The sequence below is a fragment of the Phycodurus eques genome, chromosome 5, assembly GCF_024500275.1.
Source record: "Phycodurus eques isolate BA_2022a chromosome 5, UOR_Pequ_1.1, whole genome shotgun sequence".
NCBI classification, from domain to species: Eukaryota; Metazoa; Chordata; class Actinopteri; order Syngnathiformes; family Syngnathidae; genus Phycodurus; species Phycodurus eques.
Genome location: NC_084529.1, coordinates 28274945 through 28291106, shown reverse-complemented (window position 1 = coordinate 28291106; position 16162 = coordinate 28274945). Strand labels below are relative to the sequence as shown.

At 41.0% G+C, this 16162-nt stretch overlaps 1 protein-coding gene across 4 annotated transcripts in view; it reads left to right on the top strand.

Annotated features, from left to right (window-relative positions):
* Positions 1-16162, top strand: part of syt7a (synaptotagmin VIIa) — a 114850-nt gene that overhangs the window by 80040 nt on the left and 18648 nt on the right. For 2 of the 4 annotated variants that reach the window (XM_061675990.1, XM_061675989.1), the window contains 3 exons: positions 3593-3724; positions 14200-14302; positions 15772-16039. In XM_061675990.1, the coding sequence (XP_061531974.1) occupies positions 3593-3724; positions 14200-14302; positions 15772-16039 (503 nt within the window). Of the gene's footprint in view, positions 1-3592; positions 3725-14199; positions 14303-14654; positions 14710-15771; positions 16040-16162 lie in introns of those variants that run through there. The other 2 variants (XM_061675991.1, XM_061675992.1) reach the window with 2 other exon arrangements.

Below are 16162 nucleotides of genomic sequence, written 5' to 3'. Positions count from 1 at the left end.
CTCCGGGTACTCCGGTTTCCTCCCACATCCCAAAAACATGCATGGTAGGTTGATTGAAGACTCTAAACTGTGGGGATAAGTGGTGTAGAAAATAGATGGATGGATGGATAAAATGTTCAATGTTTATGCTGGATGTTCTGCTAAACAGCAACATCTGTTTGGATAGAATTCACCCTGTCTCATGCAATTGTCTTCACAAGACAGTGCCATGAGATGTCAGTGGCAATCTTTATATTTTATACTCATACAGTCCCACTCAATTACACCATGTTATTTTTGTGCTGCCCTTGGAATTACTATTAAATGTCCTTCTGAGGAGACACACGTGGGCCTATCCATATTTTATGAGTAGTGCAAATTAATATTGGTATAATATTAACGTTTTAGCTCTCTTTCATGCTAACGGTAAACCTGGGCTGGTAGTTGGGCTGCTAGCATGCTGACTTGTGTCTGCATGGTCGCATCACACAGGGCATGTGTCACTGTACATCAGTATAAGAGCAAAGGTTAAGCATTGATTTTATGTCCACAGCACCATAAGGTCTCCAACATATTGTTACTTCAGGCCATAAGAGGATGGCGTCACACAGGGGAGGAGGGGTGGTGAAGGCATGAGGAAGGACACTGCTAAGGTACAACATATCTGAGCTTTATGCGTTGATTCTGTGCTACGATAGCCTTTTTAACATAAGCTTGACTTTTTTTTCACCTGAGGTTTAAGCTTCTGCGAGTGTACAAGAGTGACACAGCTGGACTAATGCCTTCAGCTAACTGAGCATTAGCAATGTAGCTCATGCAAGCACCAAGGTCATTGAGTGAACTGCCCATTATTGTCAACTCGTCATTACAAATGTGCGATATAGGTCATTATTGGTGTATTTCCTCGGTAACACCAACACCTTAGATGATGTATAACAGAGCAGCGCAGTAAAAGACAACCCATCGTTCAAGCTAGTTAATTTCAATCTCTAACAAACTGGTGAACCGTTCCCGAGTGAAATTGACAATGTCTTTGACACAGATATCTAGTCTTTGAGCTGTTTTACCAAATTATCTCTCGGGAGATACAACTGCTTTTTATCCTTAATGATTTGTCCTGGTGTCATTAAAGTATGTTACCCATCTCACTTCACCCATATTCGGAAGTGTAAATGCCCTCATAAACAAGTAATGAGGAAAGAACAAGCCAATAACCATTCAATCATTATGCTGTACAATCACTACCGTTGTATTGAAGGGTACACAGCAAATGACAAACTACTTTTAAAATTAATTAATTCAACAAATGAAAGTTCAGTTAAACAGAAAACTATTAAAGCTGGCACGTCTGCCTCACAGTCCTGAGGTTCAAGGTTCAAATCTACCTACCTGTGTGGAGTTAGCATGTTCTTCCTGTGCTTGCTTGGGGTTTCTCCAGGTACTCTGGCTTCTAGCAAGTTAGGTTAATTAGAAACTACCGATACACTATATGTGCCCTGTGATTGTCTAGCAACCAGCCCAATAGGCTTCAGCTGTTGCACGATTTTAATGGGGTCAACCGATATAGAAAATGGTCAGATGGATGGAGTGGAAAAACAGGAAGAAGTTGATACTATTATGATTGTCCCTAAACGGAAAGACGATGTGAACACAAGCAGCTCGCATTATTTTACCAAAATAAAGAAGTAGTATTTGTGAGGCAATATGAAACCATTCAATAGCCTAGACTTGTTTAAGGAACCAATTCAAATATGTGCATATATTGTTAAACCACATAATCATTCTGCAAGAAATAACAGAATTGGGATACTGCAATGTCATTTTGCAGTACATTGACTCTTACCCCAACAGAAAGTTTATGCTAATGCTAGTCACTAGTGGTATTGTCAAGATGCAACGCCAGTAGTTACTTTACCGGTATATAACTATTTATATCTGTGAGGCTAGATCCAGCCATTTGTAATCCTTTAGCTTTTTTAGGTTGTTGTTGGAGGTGGGTTACTAATTCTTTTTTTTTTTTTTTTTTTTTAAATGAACAATGTGGGACATCAACCATCCATTTTCCGAGCCGCTTCTCCTCACTAGGGTCACGGGCGTGCTGGAGCCTATCCCAGCTGTCATCGGGCAGGAGGCAGGGTACACCCTTAACTGGTTGCCAGCCAATAGCAGGGCACATACAAACAACCATTCGCAGTCACACCTACGGGCAATTTAGAGTCTCCAATTTATGCATGTTTTTGGGATGTGGGAAGAAACCGGAGTGCCCGGAGAAAACCCACGCAGGCACGGGGAGAACATGCACACGCCACACAGTCGGGGCCGGGGATTGAACCCGGGTCCTCAGAACTGTGAGGCTGACGCTCTAACCAGTCGGCCACCGTGCCGCCTGGGACATCATTGGTTAACAAATTATGACCTGGGATGTGCCTTCATCTGCTAGGATGACAGAAAAGGTGGGGAACTACTGATATAAATGTGCAGCTAAAGATTATTAAATGGCTTAATCTTAAAGCTCTGAATTGCATTTAAGAGAGGCAAAATTATGAAGCAAAGGGGGTTATATTTCTGCAGCCTGACAGTACCATATTTTCTAAGCGGCGGTACAGTAGTGGCATCAGCGGCTTAAGCTATAGAAGCGTGGCTATGCGTGACAGGCGGCGGGGAGCGATGAGGAGACAGGATGGTTAAGACGAAGGGGATAGGGATGTTGGGGATTTGTGGGAGGAAGTGTGGCTGAATAGTGAAGTGTGAGGAGTGCAGCATGGCGGGCGAGAGAGCAGTGACCCAGAAAGCGGTGACACACTGCAAGCACCTCTAGACACTGTGTCACTCAAATAGAAACAATTAGTCCAGATCCTTGTAATGAGGCTTAATTCAATTCCAACTCTGACCAAAGACGACATCAGCCATGTCTGTTGGAGGACATGTTTGGCGGAGATGTGTGCCTCTTTGTAATGTGTTAAATATCACACCCGTTAACAACCATTAACTATGCACTCCCCGTTAGCCTTAATTAGTTCATGTCTGTGATGTAAGAACTACCTGGGTTTGCTGAAACTTTTTAAGTCTTTAATTCCCTGCCAAGAAGGCAATTTTATTCCTTGTTTTGTGATAGTAACTGAGGGAAAAAAAATTAACTTTCACATGACTTTTTCACAGCATATTTCGTTGATATTTTCCTCGAGTTTTCAGTGAATATTGCTTGAATTCAGATGACAAACCGGAGGTATATGTAGGAGGTCTGTAATGGTATCGGTTTTAGAGTCAAATTTGTTTTTAATTTGGGTTTCCTTTCAGGTTCGTTAATATCCTTCCCTGGACAAAGTGTTACTGTTTTCTAATGTTGCTAAGTTTCTTTTTAATGACGATGTTCTTTATAATGGGCTCTTGTTCCTTCTTATAAGATCCTGAAATGTCCTGTCACAGTGCTGCTGTCTGTCCTCACCTTAATTGACTTCTCTGCCCTTCTCTTCTCTTCTCTTCTCCTCTCCCCTCCACATGCACCACATCTTCTGTGTGCTCAATTTCTCGACAATTTGAACCTGTTCTCCTTTCTTTCTCTTCCCATCTCTGTGTCTCTCTCTTATCTGATTTTTGTTTTTTGGGGAGCCAGTGAAGGGAAGCTGGTGGTCCTGTCTTTGGCCATCGGTGTGGCCGAGCAAGACGACTTTGCCAATATCCCTGACCTGCAAGAAACACAGCAGGCAGTCCCAGCAGCCAGTCAGGATCCCCCCCTCGAGAAGAGGTACCAGATAATGTATGAGTGTATGTGAGTGTGTGTTTTAGGCAGAGCGAAAAGGATGGCAAATGAAAGAATGGGAAGGGTATGATATCGAAGAACAAGGTTAGAGAGGATTTCAGCAGCAAGGTAGAGGAGACTAGTTTTATCTAGTTGATAGTCACTGTACTTAAATGCTTTGTTATAAAGACTGTAGCTGAAATAACACCGCAAATATACATAGGAATAAAAAGAGATGATGGGGCAACCACACGGGGAAAAACATGTCTGCAATTTTGAAATGAGTTGAAAATTCTGATTCTGATTCTGAAGAGGCAAAGCACTTAAAAATGTTAGCTGTAAAAGCAATAATGAAGTCGTACGTCACATCAGCATGAGGATCAGTTGCACCCACTGGTGCTCCCGCCCTTTTTCTCAACACATTTTAGCCAATCGAATGAAATTGTTTTCTCAAACCAGTGATGTTTTTTTAAAAATTTGGGATGATAATAATCTCCTGTACCACTATGACGTTCTCCTCCACATTGTCATGATCTTTTTTGTTTATTTCACTCCTGCCACCCCCTATAGTTATCACATTTCCTTTGTATTTGCACGCTTTTAAACTTCTAGTCCTTCTTCTCCTGTCTTTTTTTTTTTTGTGTGCCTCATGCTCATTAGCTGCCTTCAATCACCCTCTGCTGCTCAGAGTCCCGTCTCTGTAGCTCCACCAAGGGCCCAGAGAGCCTTCTCATTATTCCACAACATGTTCGTCGCTTACATGAATATGCTGCTAAAAATAAACCCTTTCCTTGCCTGCCACCCTACCCACCAGAAGCCAAAATATTTCCACTCATCTATCACCAAAATAATTGGTTTGCATTCTGTACAGGAATTTTGCCTTGTGGGAAGGGGTGTAGGAAGGAAACATTCCAAGCATTACAAATTTCAACAGTAGTTTGTTCTTGTGAAACAAAACACTCAAAGTGCACTGTGCATGTTGTCCATGAATGTGGTGAGGTTTACAGTATTTGTACCACCTCAGAACCACGGTGAAATCCAATACTTGGCATTCTTCCACTGGCCTATTAGGCTCTTTTTAACCTCATTTCTTATTCTGTGATAAATTGGAGACAATTTGGATATACATGATGTGACACACAGACCTTCAAATGGCATAGTAGGGTGAAAAAATTTTGATTATTCATCACATCAATTACATCTCACTCGCAGGTGTTTCATCACCGTGAGATGCACAAGACGTGAAACTAGAGCTGTATTACACGACATAGCTGTTTTATCATTTACGCAACTATGTAGGACAACATGATGGTCATCTGCTACTGGGGGGAAAAAAAATCATCCTAACATGGCTGCAAATGGTTTTAGCAAAAGGAAAGCACTCTCATACACAAGAACATTTAACTACAGTGGTGCGTTGAGATATGAGTGACCTTACTTATGAGTTTTTTTTTTAGATAAAACCCGTGATTCGGCTGATGCTTTTTTGCTTTGACTTGAAGTATGATCACTGTATGATGGCAGTGAACTCAACTCTCTTAACGATAAGCAGCACTTCGGCAAATAGTGAACATAGAAAGAGGCTTTGAGCGGTTTAACGCCACACCCAGTTGAAGTTCACTGTCAAACTCAACGTAAAACTACAAGTTGGAGGATTACATTTTGTGTATTTAAAACAAATACATAGCTTAGCCTTTAGTCCGCTAGCTCACTGCTAATGCTAGCACATGATTGGAAAGTCATATACGTATACTGTAACCCTTTAAATAACTAATATTTGACACAAACGGTGCAGCAACACATTTAGACTTTCAACATAACAGTACTCACGGTCATGTATTCTCTATCCTCTCTGAGGGGCAAAGACGAGCAGAGAGGAGCTGAGATGTCTACACTGTAAAGACCTCCATGTACAGCAGGGATGTCAAATTCATTTTTGTCACAAGCCACACTGTAGTTTTGGTTTTCCTTACAGGGCCATTATGACTGTGAAACCATTTAAATGTATAATTGCCTCATCATATAGAGGATACACAAAACAATTGATGGTTAACTAGTTTTGAAATATGAGGTCAAGTAACGTCTAGAAAAAATGTGTTCAACTATTGTTCCATTTATTTTAAAAAAGTGTTTTGGCAACAAAAGATGCTCAGAATCATTCAGTCATTCATCGTCGTTCCGCTTATCCTCACTAGGATCGCGGGCGTGCTGGAGCCTATCCCAGCTATCTTCGGGCGGGATACACCCTGAACTGGTCGCCATCCAATCGCAGATGCTCAGAATCTTGCAACCTTATTAAAAGTGTAGACAATTTGCAATTTTGGAACATATTTCACGAAGAAACATGAAGTAGATGCACATGGGTCGATTTAGCAGGCCACATCTGGCTACCCAAGGTTTGACACCTGTGATGTACACTATATCTGTCAGTGTCTTATACTGCGGCCAAGGCGAGCAGCAGCACAATTGCCATTAAAGCAAACTGTGACACAAATTGCATAATAATTGTTACTGTTAATTCTATTTATTTATGTCATTATTGTATGTTTTTATGAAGTACAATATTATGGAGTGCTGTATATTTCATTGTAACACACATTACAATTTATTTTGTTTGTTTTTTGTGAGGTGGTAACGGATTAAAGGCATTTCCTTTCATTTTGATGCGGAAAGATGATTTGAGACACAAGGGATTTGAGCTATGAGTGTGGTCACAGAACAAATTATACTCGTATGTCAAGGCACCACTGTACTTTCAAAACTTGCCCATGACATGTTTTTGCTTGGGGTTCATTTAACACTGCAAGAATGAAAGTGTTCTTTGTGTAGGAATACCTTTTTTATGAACAACAAAACTCTCTCTGTTGACCAGGCTTAGTATGAAATTCAGCCACAGAGAATTACCCTTTTCTGCCATTTCCTGCATATTACGTCTGGCTTCTCCAGCTATTGTGCTCACCTGGAAACCTTCTTTAATGGGTTGTGAAATCCACTAATAGGGCCAACAAAAGGCAGGCGCTTTCAAGACCGCTAGCTCACTGCTAACTGCTCTGTGCTCCAGCAGAGGCTCAATTGCTCACCTTGATTAGCTGTGATTGAGTGGGTGTAGATTAACCTGCAATTTCTTGAAAATAGAAGAAAAAAGGTAAAGGACTATTGAAAGATTGAATGTCGTAACCTTTTGCTGATCTCCTGTCCCTCACCTCTGCTGCTTACTAATTCCACCAAGCTCCCTATTGTTTTGTTGACAATTAATTGTACAAGCTGAAGTGTTAGGAAAAAGTGATTTAGCCACATTTTAATGAGATGCTAAATACAGAGGTTCAAATGAAATCTACAGCGTGTTAGCGATGCTCAGTGAACACTTTCTGGGAATCTATGATTCCCTGTAGTGTTAGTGCTGACTTCACAGATGTCCGACTATGATCGAATCGATCAAGCTTTTGGCATACTGCTTATTCTCGTCTGGAAGCTGCCTCGAGCTGCAGACAAAGCAGCACCCACTTTCATCTCGCTTTCTCCATCTCATAAAAACCTGTGTATTTACATCAAGCATGCCCCTTCATGTGCCCATTTCATGTCCATATAAACAAGATGGATGCAAGTATTGAGACATATAGCATCATAAATTCTGAATGAATGGTCCACAATTCAAAGACACAGGTTCTTGCAGAAAGTCATCTGAGAAGCAATGGGCTTCCAATGCCATATTTTCCTCCATGTTCATTTCGTGTAAATGCCCCTATACTTTCGTCCATATAGAGAAATTTAGTCAACCTAATTGTCAGTATGACCAATATTTTACTGGCATAAGTCAAACATCAAGTCAAAGGGGAGTATTCGTGTAACTCCATTGGAAAATGTCTTAATGTATAACAGTGAAAACTCATGACCGTGTATTTTTTCAGCATGTCGACAATACAAAGTGGAGTAAGCGGTACAGTATGTCACATAATAAGGTTTACAAAGAATTGCTAGACAGGTCCAACACACACATTTAAATATTCGTTACAATTTCTCCACATGATCTTAAATACTACAGTACATTAGAAAATAAAAAATGGTGAGCCAAACCTTTGCATATCTAAGCAACTTTACTAACCCATTTAACTATCATCCATATGAAGCACAGCCTCAATGTCTAGTACGGTACTAATATTGTTTTCTGCACCTTAAATATTCTGGATTACATTTTACTTGCTAATTGGTAATATGTCTATATTTTATCTCCTGACACTGAGAACCTTAATAATTAAGAGTGCATGCATGTAAGGTGTCAAAGTGTCAAATATCATCATAATGGGCCTTCTACTTGCCCTTCAGTAATATGGTAATGCTTAATTGCTCCTTTGCTGTGCTTGAAAGCCAGCCAAACAAACACAGCATCATCCCCACCGGCCATGAGAAGCTGACATAGGCCGCGATATTCATTAGGCGTTGTCACTGACCTTGTGTATGTGCGATCACACGATAAAAATGCGATAAAAGCGTTCCGCGTGACCATGGGTTTATGAGGTGGAGCTCGGGCTGACAAACAATTTCTAGATGTGCTCAAAACGTGCTAGAGAAAGGCAAGGGGTGGAGGTACGATTGCAGGACAAAATAACAGATGAGTTCGGTAAGATTGGAAAATGGTCTATTGCTCAGATTGGGGCCAAGCATGCTGAGATATTTATGTCACAGCCATCTATAGGCTGTTGATATTAGAAAGCTTAATTAGAATGTTAGAATGGCTTGTCAATGCCCCATTGGTCATTACTCGTGCGATTCTGTGATACAGTACACACTCATGCAGTGTAGCTATAAAGAGAAGCCACATTTCCCACGAGCTTTGAATCTAGATCTCCATGTTAGCAGCGAGTCAGCCGCCCAATGAAGATGGAGGTTCGGGACAGAGGGGGCGGGATGTGATCTTGTCCCGCATTAACATTCAATCCACTTGCCTGTGGTCTTTCAATTATTCAACCATGGAGGTTGCATCATTTCGTGTAAGCCAGTGGAGACGTTGCTTGTTTTAGAATACATCTGGGAGATATTAATAGTTATAGATGCAAATTTCCGAGCCTGAAAGATGGCATGGACTCTGTGAGTGTCTGTTTATTGCTAAGTGGGCTATATAATGTATTATATATTTTATGAGATGATGGCAACAGTTACTGACTGTTTGGATGTCCATCCATCCATCCATTTGCCGTAGCGCTTATACTCACTAGTGTTGCGGGTGGGCTGGAGGTTATCCCAGCTATCCTCGGGCGAGAGGCGGGGTACACGCTGAACTGATCGCCAGCCAATCGCAGGGCACAGATAAACAAACAACCATTCGCACACACATTCACACTTACGGGTAATTTAGAGTCTTCAATTAACCTGCCATACATGTTTTTGGGATGTGGGAGGAAACCAGAGAGTGAGGCAGATGTGCTAATCAGTGGGTCACCGTGCCGGCTTAATATAAATATGTCATGTGACTTGATTAGACTTCACCATGCTGCCCTGGCACTATGCTCCACCTGTCAGTGGGGCTTTTCAGGCCAAGCAAATGAGTTTTCCCTTCAGGCACTCTGGTTAAGTTGGCCCATGAATCACCAACGTACCAATTACCAAACCAAGCCAGATGTCAAAAAGATAGGTTACTTTCTTATATTCATGTGGCATCTTCCTTCCAACTGAGCAATCGGAGGATGTACTGTGTGTCCCCTACACCAGTGGACCTAAACTGTAGAATTAGCATTTTTCTACTGTTGCAAAGTCGTGACCTACTTTCATAGAAGTTAAAAACAATAAAGAAAATGTTTTGCTTGAAAATAGCCTCTGAATACACATATGCAGTATATTTTCAAATGCCGTTTCAAATTAGTTTGTCGTACTGCCAAAAGCATGTTGCAAGCCATAAGGCTGAGCTGTGAGTTAAGTAGTGGCTAGAGTGCATGGCAGTTACACTTCCTGTCGCTTTCCTAATCAAGTGGTGCGTCGAGGTACGAGTTCAATTTGTTCCGTGACCACGCTCATAACCCGAAACGCGTGTATCTCAAAACACCTTTCCCCATTGAAATGAATGGAAATGCCATTAAGCCGTTCTATCCTCACCCGACAAAAACATCAACAATTTTTGTAATGTGTTTTTAATAAGGAAAATAGCTAAAATATACTGTTAAATATTGGAATCTGTAAAAAGAGTAATAATATAATTAAATAGAACGGACACAAATTAAATAGATTTCGCACCATGATTTATTTAAAACCACTGGGCCAATGGGGTACTGGGGGGGGGGGGGGGGTGGCATATAATACAGTCATACAGACAAACGAAGAAGAGAGTGGCTCTTCTTCATGTAGACAAACAAAGAATAAAGTGGATTTACTTGATTTGTCTGTATTCACAGTCACATAGTCACTATTCTTACTCACAAAATGAGCTGCAATGTTATGAGTCTTTTTTTTCGCTGAGGTTAAAGAATATATGTCTGTGAGTACCATATCGTGATATTGTCTATCTACATGCGTTGTTCCACTGTTAGTGTTCAAATATCCGTTGTTTAAAGGGTTCTAAAACCGCGACAATTGATACTAATCGTTAGCATGTGGGGTGCTGTTTGATTGTTTTAAATAGAAGTGTAATTGTCTGTTTTATGTTTAGTTTGACAGTAAATTTGACTGGGAGTTGCATTAAACAGCTTGAACCTTCTTATTTCTGAAGAACTGTTCACTATTTGCTGAAATGCTGCTTATTGTGAAGTGAGTTGATTTGAGTTTACTGCCACCATACAGTGCTCGTACCTCAAGTTTGCAAACCGTAAGTCAAAGCATAACATCGTCCGAAAGACGGCCTGTATCGTGAAAAACATCAAGTCGGATCAATCGTATCTCAAGGCACCACTGTACGTATGTTCCATGAGGGTACTTGGTACGCCTCTGTAACTGGTGCACTCCGTTGTCATTGATTGGCTGGAGACTTACTTTTGGACAATCTGATCATATCAACAAACTGTGATTTTAAAAATTGTGCAAGGACCTCATTCGCTGTAAATGAGGCAGACACACAGAAGGCAACAGTTAGCGGCTCCCAAGTGGCCTCTTCTAGAAAAGGGGTTTCAGCAATGTTGCTATTTAAGTCACGTTTCCAGCCTTGGCACGCAGGCAGCAATTAGTTGACAGTGAACGCATCTGAGTTTTGATCTGGAGTGGTGATCAAGCAGTAGGGATGACTGGCTGAACGTTCATATGGATGATGAATTACGTGAGCATAGCTTTAGGTGTGACTGTGTGATCTTGAGGAGTGTTCACCATGGTCCCTCATGTGTAGATTGGGTTGGGGCAGCTCTAAGATTGAACTACATCGTCACATGGTCTCAGACGTGTTTGAGTGTGTCTTGTTTGCAGGGGTTGGGGAGGGAAAAAGAGGGGCTGGGTCGAGCTTTCTTTCTCGCGTCTCTCTCCAGCCTTGAAGTGGAGTGTCATTCCCCCTACCCCCCAACCCCTCTTCGAGCTGCTGGCCCTCGGTCAGGTAACAAAACAGGATAGTATCACAGGACGGTGAAACCCACAGTGGCCCCGCCTGCATCCACATTTGTGATTGTGAGAAAGTGTGTGTCCGCGAGGCTCTCACCCGTACCTGTCATATATCCTAAAGTCTTTGTTTTCATTGTGTTTGCCTGTTTGCTGCACCCCTCTTAATACACCTGCCCTGTGCCCACTCCCAACTGACTCACACACACACCCTAAATCCCAATATGTACGATCTATGTTTCTAAAAGCCGTTGCTATGCCAACAGCCCACTTTCTGAGCTGCAGGAGAATCTCCTCTGAACTCGAGTCGACTCTGCCTTCTACTGGCTACTGTAGGAAACTTCAGACTTTAACGCATCAAGAAGATCTCCATCCATCAAGTCCCATTGGGTCAGACTTAAATGCCATTGGCGTATCGATTCATAGATTTTTGGGGAGATTAGATAAACCTAAAACCAATCCTTATTTGAATTCTTGATACACTATAACACCTGGAGGGACAGAAGTATTTCCTGTTACTAATGTGCTGTACCAGCCACTTCGTTAAAAGAACCAGGAGGCAGAATTGGAGCAGAGGACCACCTGAGGTGCTGTAGAGCAGTGGTAGAAAAGCCATTGGCCTGGTTACAGGAGCTCCGACCTGAGAATGCAATGAACCCCTGAGTGAAGCATGAAGGAGAATGAATAATTGAGGATGTTCACTCTCCCATCGATACGGAGGAGGTGGAGGGGGAGGGAGGTGCCTTGCTTTACTAACCCTTCTGCTTCAGAGCTCCTTTGAACTAAGTCTCGGATCGTGGTTTAGAGCTTGAGATGTCTTTTCTCTTGCCTTTAACCTGTTGCCTGCAGTTTTTTAAAAAGAAAAGAAGGCCTCTGAAAAAGGAATGACCTTTCTTGGCAACTTAAACAACTAACACCAATTGATTAACATCCCTCCTCCCCCCCCCCTTTCTTGCTCTAATTCCTTTGCTGGTTGAAGTGATTGTGTGCTTGTCCTGTTTGCTTGCATTTTCTGTCTGTCTTTTTGTCAGTATATTCCCCCCAGTTCTGTCCTTGTGTCTGCAAAAACAATGTACACATGAACACATTTAACATCTCCAAATTTGGTGTTCATCTAAAATCGAACAAGCCATAAAAGATTTTTAATTTAAAAACAACTTGACAGATGCTGGCCAGACAGACAGACTTGTTGATGGGCTATTTGTTTCCTGCCTGTCCAAGGCATTGTCCTCACTCTCAGAGTGACACCTACTTGCATATGTCATATATGCACATGTAGCCAATGCCACTTTGTGCTTTGGCCCTTGTGATCCCAGTCCTCACTTTTAGAGTGTTGCTAAATGGTTGGGAAATTAGGTGAGCGTAAAGTTTCATTTTAAGCAGCACCCTCTTTTGTAACACTCTAAATGTGCATTTCCTGTTTGTTTTTTTTAAATCAAAGTATGTCTCCTTTGATATATATTTTTTTGCTATCCTACAGCTTATATCCCTTTCATATTTACCCCATGATTATTACTATCATATTTTCTTTTTTTGCTGCTGATCAATTGTATTTATTGTCCTTTTCTTTACCGTTCTCTCCCTTCAGCATGTGTGTCCCTTTGTTTACTGTTAGATAGACTGTGTGTGCAGAGCTTTTTATTTTGTATCTTATTCTTTGATACTTATCAGACTGACCAAACTAAGCCTCTCTTGTGTTTTCAGGCTTTCCTTCCTTCATTCCCTATCTTTTCTTGCAGCTCTCTCTTTTTCTATCTAATGTGGTGTTTGTAACAATCTCACTCTGTGTTTTTGTTTTTTGTGACATCACTGTTCATGCTATTAATACTTGCTATCTCTTCTTATCCAGATAAATGATTCTCTGCTTGCTTTTGTCTTGCATTCCTAGTCGGGCCTTCTATCTTATCTACAGTCTTTATGATTTCTGTCAAGTTTGTGTCTTCAAACTTCTGCATCCTCTTTTTTGATTTCTCTTTCTCGCTTTTCTCTGTGGTTCTTCTCTATTGTTCATTTGTTACCTAACCGTCCTTCGGTGTTAAACCTGTCCATGTATGGAGTGCTGTCTTCCAAAGTGTCATATTGTATTATTGGTCAAGACATTTGGATGCTTGGATTCTATTGTATTACATGCTTTCTTTAATTTCATATCAACTATCTTAATTGTATTGCCTTTTTTTTATTGTTTTCATTCTGTACACCTTTTTTTCATGATCTATGAAGTCAGACGTGTTTGTGCCACAGAGTTTATTCTGCCTAATTGTTTTACTACAATCCTTATTTGAAGGAACCGGTGTTGAAATTTATTCATATTTAAGTAGCAGCTCGGTGAGATCTCTGTTTTATTTTTTTTGGTTCATTTTTTTTTAAATTAATGTTTTTGTTTTTTTGATCATGCAGATTCCTGGTAGATTTAAACATACACTTCACAAAACAGCCACTTTTTGCTGTACGTGTTTGTCTTGTGTGTTTGTAGTAATGTCTTGTTGTTGTTTATATGTGTCATGTATATGTTGGTGTCTTGTCTATGTCCTCCCAGGGAACTAATGGTTGGCTAATGAACTGGTTCAATGAATCCAAATTTAGTGGCTCATTTTTCAATGTAGCGTTTGTTGACTTGCTGGAGGTAACTTTATTGTTGGAGCTATGAATGTTTGCCACACCGAACATATGTACAGTCATTTCAGATTTCAAGTTCCATCAAATGCAACTCCACACATCAAATGTCCTCAGTTCTAGCACCCGGTGTTAATCTGTGGATTTTTTGGCAGATCTGATTTGGCTGTGCTCAAAGAAAGCTAGAGAAAGCACAATCACCTTCGAAGTGACATCTTTCCAAAAACACATTCGGGCTCAATTGGATGTTTCTGATAGGTAGTTTTCATGTGCCAAACAGGTGGAGGTTGGACTCAGACATTCTCTCTTTCTGGAGACGGGTTTGTGTAGTCCTGTTTGTCAATGTGTGGTTGTGCTTCCAGGGGCAACAAGCCAGCCAACAGTCCCAAAGGCCAACCCCCTGATGCCGACGGTCACTCCTCCGTAACCGACCTGGCAAACTCCCTCACTGGAGACATGGTGATGGTAAGACCAACTCTCCCAGCACACATACAACACACTGTTTATACAAATACACCTCTATAGAAGTATATCATTGTATATATTTATAGATTTAGAGGGACAGTGGCTTGATGCTTACAATTTACCCTCAAAAGTACTGCTTTTGTACCCTTCATATTTCACATTATTTCTTCCTGAACTTGCTTGTTAAGAATTTCTTCCCATTGTTATTACCGTTTATCCCTGATTGCTTCACAGAGGTTGCACACATTTTTTGTAATGTATTCCAACAGCATATGAGGTGTGTCAGAAAGGTTCTAGGACTGGTGTCACAAAAGACATTCATACATATACATACTGTACATCTTTCCCGTAGTGCATGAAGGCATGGCAGCAGTGGGGGGACCAAGTCATTGCTTTGCAAGTCACAAGTAAGTCTCAAGTCTTTGCCCTCAAGTTCCAGGTCGAAGCAGGCAAGTCCCGAGTCAAGTCTCAAGTCCTACACCTTGAAGTTCGAGTCCTTTCGAGTCATTTTAACAACAAAATAAAAAATAAAAAATAAATATATATATAAACATGTTGTTTGTAGTTTGGATTTGAAATATATAGTTTGTGACACCGGCCATGGAACTTTCCTGACACTTCTCACATTATAATTAGAGAAGATAACAAACTCATAAGGGGTTTCCCAGTAAGATATTTACCATCATAAATCCTTCAGGGCATTTGAATGGAAAGTTGTGTTTAAATGTGAAATATTGGATGCTGGACAAGTTGAGTTATATAGTATATTATAGTTTTTTTTTAGTTAGATGTTGTTACAAAACCTGTTCTACAGGCCAGCAGGAGGTTCATTTTGAAAAACTAACGAAATACAAGTAAAGGGCATGTCTACCGTCTGATTGCACAACTATTTCCACGATGGACTGAATGAGGAGGGACCAGACCTTTTCTGTTCATCTCTGTCTCTCTATCATCTCGGGCCAATTATACATTATTCGTGCAGTCACTGTAGTAGTCTCACCACTGCATTTTGCATATCCTTTGTTGACCAATACTGGCCATGCATGTGCTTGACAAGCATCTGCACCATTTGCACAATTGACACTGCCCCTAGTCATTTCAAACTGCTCTAAATTGCCAGAGGCCTCTGCATCGTTTTCACAATTGTCAAAAAAAAAAAAAAAAAAATGTATCGGCATTACCACATTACTGGTAACCTTTCATGACTCAGTGACTCTCCATTCTGTGTTTTTATGTCTCAAAAGTATTTTCTGTCAAATGGCTATTGTCGTACGAGAGCGGCTCCAACTACCGGAAACAAATTCTTTTGACATGCTTTGCAAACAAAGATGATTCTGATTCTGATAAGCCCTGCAACTAAATGTGCCTCCAGTACAGATTCTATGGATAAAGCACAATTATGTCATAGTGTTTGCTCCGTACCTCAACTTTTCTGTCATTGTTGCATGTGTTCGTTTTATTTTTTACAGTTGTCTCCAGGTTCAGAGGATGATGACGGCGAGGGGCCTATCAGTGAGAAGCTGGGTCGGATCCAGTTCAGTATAGGCTACAGCTTCCAGAACACAACCCTTACTGTCAAAGTTCTCAGGGGCCAGGAGCTGCCAGCCAAGGACTTCTCTGGTACTTCGGATCCTTTTGTCAAAATCTACCTGCTGCCTGATAAGAAGCACAAGCTGGAGACCAAGGTCAAGAGGAAGAACCTCAACCCCCACTGGAATGAAACCTTCCTGTTTGAGGGTGTGTATCATTTTCCTTCACATTTGTAAGAATTCACTAATTACAATTACTGTAAGTCACTGTTAGCGTGACAAAATCTTTGAATGATTAACAAATGTTTGCTAAAAATTGTACGACCTGAGT